This window comes from Carcharhinus amblyrhynchos, chromosome 20 (assembly GCF_965287045.1).
Source record: "Carcharhinus amblyrhynchos chromosome 20, sCarAmb.v2.hapA, whole genome shotgun sequence".
NCBI lineage: Eukaryota > Metazoa > Chordata > Chondrichthyes > Carcharhiniformes > Carcharhinidae > Carcharhinus > Carcharhinus amblyrhynchos.
The window spans coordinates 14438523-14446013 of record NC_137343.1 but is presented as its reverse complement, the minus strand read 5'-3'; the positions used below and the strand labels follow the sequence as shown (position 1 = coordinate 14446013).

Sequence of the window (7491 nt, the reverse complement as noted above, 5' to 3'; positions counted from 1 at the left end):
TAAAGGTACACAAATGTCATAATGTGCTCACCAGTGAGTGACCCAGATGCCTAATAGTTAATCCCGCCAAAGGGTGAATATCTGCGCTGGTGGAGAGTGCAGGTGACAGATGTGACACCTCTTGTATGATGGTGTCCGAGAAATCTTGGAGCTGCTCGTATATGTGGTCTTCAAAGGATGCAAGGAAGTTTCTGACTGGTCAACTGATTGTTCTGGAAGGGAAGGGAGATGGTATTAGTCCATCACAGGAGATAAATAATAGATCAAAGTTTACTCATGTGAGGCTTAAAGAATGACTGCCTGTTTTAAGAGTTCTCACGTTGCTGTCCCCACTTTACCCTCTATGCAGACACAATGTTGCTCCTCACCAATCAACTCAAGGGCTCCTTCCTCAAAAGGCATGAGGCATCTGAGCTTGGGCAAGATTCCAGCTGGCTGTGCCCACTGATGTCTGTTATGCTCAAGTTTATCCTACAATGAGATAGATGGAGAAAGTATAGGCTGGAGTCATGCAAGTTCAGATGGTGATGAGGTGTGCCATGCTTGGAACTTGAGTTGGAATGGGAATCTGAAGAGCAGAGTAGCTGTTGGGGTGGATGATAAGGATGGGGTGGGGGGGGGGGAAGGGGTGTGTAGGAAGACAGCCGCATGATAAGTTTTGGCAACGAGTGAGGTGGCTGCTGAGTGATCATCTTGGTGAAGGTGAGGGTTTGTCAGGGAGTGCAATGGAAGACTGGGTAACACAGACTTACACTGGCCAAACAAAGAAGGTAATCTTCTTGTGGCTCTGCTGTCTTGTCCTCTTCTGTAGCAAGCTGGCACTGTCTAAAACTGCCAGTGCCTTCAAGTTGGGAGTGGTCAACTTGCTGGAAGGATGTCCTGTCCGCATGACTGGAGCTAGAGGACATCCTGCCTCTGCTGCACGTCATTTAGGAGTTTGGCCAGTGCTTCCATAGAATCCTGGTACTGGCTTCCTGATAGCCATCCCCAAGAGACGATCAAGAACAAGTACTGAGGAGGTGTTTATATGGAGCACCCCACTGATTGCACAGATTAAGTTGTCCTGGGGCGAGCAAATCAGCAGGAGGTCACCACAAGCTTGACGTAATACATTGGGGAAAAAATTGTTATTGAGGCTCAATATTCCATGAGATTTCCCACCAGTAGCACCAGTGTGATTCGTACTTGTTTTCTCACCAGAACTGATACTTTGCCAAATTCTGTCCTACCTATTTTGAGGCATACACAACATCTAGAGAGACAGCAGCCTTTTAGCTTTGCTTTGGTTCTCGTGCATTTGCACTGTGGTTAGCAAATAAAGATAGTTTTAAGTCATCTGTTAAGCGTGTTGGACATAGCCTGTAGCTTTATGTTTAAAGTACAAATAGAAAATGTTGGACAAACTTAGGTCTGCATCATCTGTGGAGGGAGAAATTGACTTAGCGTTTCAAGTCTGTTTGACTCTTCATCAGAGCTCTGAGTTTTTGCTTTTATTTTGGCTTTATGTTTTAAGTTTATATTTCTGTAATTGCTTGTTAAGAACTTCAGTTTTAATTTCACTTTGATGGTATCTGCATTTTACAGCATTAAAACAGTACAAAACAAAAACTGGATTGTTGCAAGGGGCCCACAGAGCCAGCAAAAACACTTAGTTCAGTTGAAAGAGGGATTTTATAGAAACTGTCAGAACAACAGGACAATGCAAGGAGACAGAAAACAAGTTCCAAGTAAAGAACAGAGAGGTTCAGAAACCAGGAAGAGGAACGGAAGCAAGTTCCAAGAAGAGCTTCTAGTTAAAGAATAGGAATCTTGGGGGAAAGGTTGTGTTCAGTGAAGTTAAGTATGAGGAGCAGAGACAGAGAATCTGGAAAGTCAAAGCTGCAGAAATCAAAGTCTGCTTGAGAGAAGCTAAAGATCCAAGGTGACTCCTTACTATGGGCATGTGAAGCAGTGTTGTTCTGTTGACATGGCTGGGTATATGAGAGAGTGCTTGGAAGGCGAAGCTTGAATGCATGTGGTCCTTTAGGACAGTGGAACATTGGAAGAGAGGTTGAAACCCTAGAGGTGGATCCTTGGTGAAAACATCTAAGAGAAAGCATCATTTGGAAAAGGAATTCAAGGCATGTTTTTCAAGAGCAGAGATTGGAAACCCATGTGTGAAAGGCAGAGTTCCAGTAAGACCAGTTGATTCACAGTGTGACAATGTCCAGTGGGAATTGTTGAGAACTCTGTAGAAGTTGTTTTGGCTGGTATCTGCCATTTGGTTTTAGAATGTGTGGTGTCTGACCACAGTTCAATTGACTGTATCACTGAGAACATTAGAGTCTAAAATAGATTTTGTAACTTGTATTATCCTTATAAATCTGATTTTAATGTAAAATTGACATCTGTTAGAGTGGTCTTCCAATGAGGTGGCAGATATACTCAGGAAACCAATGTCACGGTATAAAGGTAAAACTTTATTAAAAGCTAGTGATCAGTGGGAAAATTATTAACAATGGCTTGAGATACAGAATACCCGGACTCATAGGATAAGTTCTGAAGTTATCTGTAAAAATCAAACAGTTATATATTTTCTTAATCTAATTCTCCACCTTAAATTAGTATAAAAGTAATTTCATTTAATACATTAAGTAATATATCAATACAAATCTTCGTCAAACAATTCAGCCAGTTGCTTAATACTTCCCAGCATAATGGTTTCTTATTTGTCTGTTACTAACTGGACACTATTCCTACTTTAACTCAGACAACTTGCCTGTTGCCTGGATAGGGCAGCCATTTTTGTAATGGCCAACATGAACATTCTGAGGGCTCACTACCAAGTTTTGATTATACATCTGTACTCACGTCTGAGGTTATGCCTAATCTGTGTCTGGACTGTGAACCAACTATTCATAAAAGTTACAAAGTGTGTATCCTTCTGATGATCCCTCAGATATTGCTATACTAGCTAAGGTTCCCAGGTCTATGGTCTTCAACTGTTCGACTTTCCCATTGTGCTTTTCGGTACCTTCCATTGACTGAAATGTTCAATCACAGTAAAATACTTTGAAATGCGTTTAAGATATCAACTTATATATGTGTTAAAATCATAGTTGCTTGCTTTAATTATTTTACTGCGCTTGTATGTGGATAAGTCATCATTTCTTTACCTGTTAACTTTGTCAGTGTCTGTATTCTGTCCAAACTAAGAGAAATCTAGAATAATCGCTTTCAACATCTAACTGAAACAAAAACAATGAAAAAGGAATGTGTATTTGTGTGGCATCTTTCATGACTTCAAGAATGCCCTAAAATACTTTACAGCCAATTAAGTATTATTGTAATCATATTATAATGTAAAAACTACAGTAGTTAATTTGCACACACAAAGATTCCACAAATGGCAATGTGTTTATAATATTGATAGATAAATACTGACCATTTCCTGCTGTCCTTCGAAATGCCAGGGGACAATTTAACATTCACCTGAGAGGGTGATTGACACCTACGTTTATTGCCTCATTTGAAAGATAATATATATTCTGATAATATACCAGTTCCTCAGTACTGCATTGAAGTGTCAGTATAGATTGAAAGTTCAAGGATTTGGAATTGAATTTGAACCCACAATCTTAGACACAAGTGTACTATCAACTGAACCATGACTAACACTGGCCAGGAACTGCCATGCTCTAAATATTGCAAACAGTTTAGTTAATAATTCATACAACTTTTAGTGTATTGCAGGAGGAAAGGTCAAAGACTATGTTCTGATCACAGGAAGTTGAAATCAGAGCTTAGCTGTAACATTTTCTATGAAGTAAATTAATCATATTCATTTGTTTCAGTTATTAGACGACCAACACTCAAATAAAAATGCATGTTGCAGTGATTGGGGCTGGCGTGATTGGTTTGTCTACAGCTCAATGCATCATTAATCATTTTCACTCCGTGGTCAAACCATTGACTATTGTGGTTTATGCAGAGAAGTTTACACCACTCACTACAAGTGATGGAGCTGCTGGATTGTGGCAACCCTATGTACGTGAGCGAGAGGACTTGAGGGAAGTGTAAGAAGAAAACCTTTTTTTTTAAAACGAAAAATAGAAATGTGTCACATTGCATAAGAAGTGGTGGGCTCATGCAGCAATTTCATCTTATTTTTAGAAGTAATTTTCCATTCCTTTATTTCTCTTTCTGGTAGTGTTGGCTGCTGCTAGGATTTAGTTTCATGCCAGAAACCCTCTGGCTGGACATAAAAATTTACTTATTAGTCACAAGTAGACTTACATTAAGATTGCAATTAAGTTACTGTGAAAATCCCGTAGTCGCCACACTCAGGTGCCTGTTCAGATACACTGAGGGAGAAGTTAGCATAGCTAATACACCTAACCAGCATGTCTTTCGACTGTGGAAGGAAACTGGAGCATCCGGGGGAAACCCACGCAGTCTCAGGGAGAACGTGCAGACTCCGTACAGACAGTGATCCAATCCGGGAATTGAACCCGGGTCCCTAGCGCTGTGAGGCAGCAATGCTAACTACTGTGATAAGTAAATATAATCAGTAGCTGATTATTTGAGAACGTTTGATATTACAACCAGGTTTAACTCTACACTCTAACAGACATTTCTGGATTCCTAGCAATTTTTGATATTAGTAGGAATCCCAGCGATTTTTGCTACTAGCTCAAGTTCACTGAGCTCAACTGTGGAGTCTCTAAGTACCTCCCTGATTCAGACTGACTAATTAAGCACAGATCTAGAACACAAAGCCTATGGGTTTGTTTGAGTTTATTGTTCAGTACCACATCAGTCATCCAGGAGGGAAGTCCTATTATTTTGTGCTGGGTGTCACTATTTTATTTTTGAGAGAATCAGCAAGTAATCTGTTCCCAGAGAAATCTAGATTGACCCTAACAATGCCACAAGAGAGGTAAATGGGTAAATCATGGTATATATGATCTTTTATTACGTTATTCTGCTTACAATTCCCCCTCTGTGGTCTTTCCTATATGTGCATAGCCAAATTTAAATAAGGAAAATCAAAAGTGTAAATTCATGTCCTTTCACTACATGCTGTAGTTGTCAATTGCTGCATTAATGTGCTGGGACACTAGAGCAGTCTGAGGTCTGAAGCCTTATAATAAATTCAATAATGGCTTAACACTATACATTAACAAGTGTGGCAGGATAGAACAGGAATTTTACAACAGTCCCATTGGTGTTTTTAAAGGTGTGGGGCACATAAAATAAATTGGGTAACCAACTTGCTGCCTTCCCACTCACCCTTGACCTGTTTGCCATATTATGAGGGTGGGATTAGCTTCAGACAGCCTGATCTTCTTTAGGCCATTGAACCCCATTTGTGGACAATTAACAGCCACCTAAGGGCCTCATTTCACCACCTTTGGGTGCCCTCATGTCCATTGGAGGATACCCCTCTAAGATGGTACCCTCCCTTTGTCCCTTCCATCTGTTGTCTCTAACCACACTGCTCTAACTGGAGCTCCGAACAGCGCTGGCCCAAATCTCTGGTCTTATTTAAATCTGGTATCCATCTTCTCATTGGGGACTGCCTGTAGACCTAGCAGTAGCTACACCTGGTGCTGCTGGGATAACAGAGCTGCCACATTGCCTCCTTGCTTGCTAGGGCAAGTTATTCTGTTCCAGAGGAGCAGAAATCCCTAACTCGCCTGATTAAGGCTAATTGTCACTGTGCAGCAGCGAGATTTCTAGTCAGTGATGTAAGGGTGAGCAACTACCAAGATTTTCTTGGACTGTCCTGTATTTCAATTTTTTGTCCTACGTCTTTTCAGGCTTCCCTGGACATGTTTTGTCCTCCATTTTTGCCATCCTTGCAGATTTTATTTCTATGTATTCAGCCCATGTGTTTGCAGATCGGGAGTGTCCTGTAGGTGCTGCCCTCCACACTCACAGCTCCCATGGTCTTGGTAGAACAACCACAAGCCCCCCCCCCCCACTTCCCCACAATCACTATCACTGTCTACCCACCCCTTCACCCCACTGCCAGTGCTGCCAGAGCAACCCACTCCCATCCCCCTCGCTGCAGGTAATCCAGCCCTCTGTAAAATTCACCATCTGGTCTTTGTACCTGTGTGATAAAGTTTGATTTGATTCATGGTAACTTCAATAACAATACGTGCAATAATAGTTTAATATTTACTTTTATGTTAATGGATTTCTGTGGATGGTAAACAAATACCTGTGACATTCCTTGAGTGCAGCCATGGATTGTGTCATATTTCCCTCTGTTTTAACTGCAGCAAATGGAACAAGGAAACATTTGATTACCTTCTGAGTTATGTGAATTCACCTGATGCCGATGAAATGGGTTTGTTTTTGCAGTCTGGGTACAACATCTTCAAGGAGTGTGTGCCAGTAAGTTTTTGTCCCAAATATTGTTACAATCCAAGCTCATGTTATTGCTGAAGAGTCAGGTTCAGAGTGGAACCCAGCTTGACAGATCTTAACTTTAGATGTAGATAAACAGTCACAGGACTGCCAATTAACTTTTAACAAAATAATAAAATTTTATTAAACAAGAAAAGATTAACTACAATATACTACCTCTTCATCCCAGTTATATCTTTATAGGTATACAAGATTTGCAATGATAACACAAGACTTTTACAACATTTACTTTATACTGTAATCTTCTCAGTAAGCACACATTCCATGTAAACCAATAGGTGAAATGTCAATGTTAGAGTCCTGGAGCAGAATCTAAACTACATTAGGAAGCCAACCTAGACCCCAACAATTTTTTCTGTTTTTCATATTTGGCATTTTGTGAGCATAGGATGCTTTACTCCCAGAAGTAATTCCGCTGACAAAGTAGGGATCTTTTATCGTAAAATAAACTATATTTAATAACACAGTTTAAGTATAACTGTAAGAAAATGAAGACACTTAACTATCACCATTGAACAGTAGTTAAAAAATGAAAAGACACAACTTTTTTCTAACTTATCACTGATTCAGTTCGAAATGAACAACATTTTCTTACAGACTTAAAATTCAACTTTAAATACAATTAGCAAATGTAAATACACTTGCTATAAATAGTGTGGACAATCTTGAAGTTGTTAGAGAAATTTTGAGTTCAAAGCAGCTTGCAGATCTCTGTCTTTAAAAAAAAAAGCCAGAACTAAAAGCTGTATTTCTCTCTCACATAACTAATTCTTTCCATTAACCACATTATCACATGACCCTGTCAATCAACCTAATCTTTATTTATAAATAAAATTCATTAGCTGTCTCCTAAGTAAGCATGATATGGCTAAAATGAGTAATTACACTGCTCTCTCAACATCAGAGCTGCATTCTCCCCAGATATACCAAACAAAGCAAAGAACATCCCAGCACGGGAAACAACCAGCCCGCGCCGCCGCATCTTCCCATACCTACCCCGCCCTGTGTGTATGTGAGTGGAACCCCTAATGTAGCCAGATTCAGGGGAGAATAGTGTCAATTTGGTACACCAAT

The 7491-nt window shown here is 40.1% G+C and overlaps 1 protein-coding gene across 2 annotated transcripts in view; it reads left to right on the top strand.

Annotated features, from left to right (window-relative positions):
- Positions 1-3755: 3755 nt before the first annotated feature.
- LOC145355771 (D-amino-acid oxidase-like) overlaps positions 3756-7491 on the top strand; it is a 28249-nt gene continuing 24513 nt past the window's right edge. Inside the window, exons 1-2 of one of the 2 annotated variants that reach the window (XM_080208126.1) lie at positions 3756-4055; positions 6270-6384. In XM_080208126.1, the coding sequence (XP_080064252.1) occupies positions 3862-4055; positions 6270-6384 (309 nt within the window). In that variant the 5' untranslated portion in view covers positions 3756-3861. The remainder of the gene's footprint in view (positions 4056-6269; positions 6385-7491) is intronic. The other variant, XM_080208127.1, reaches the window with a different exon arrangement.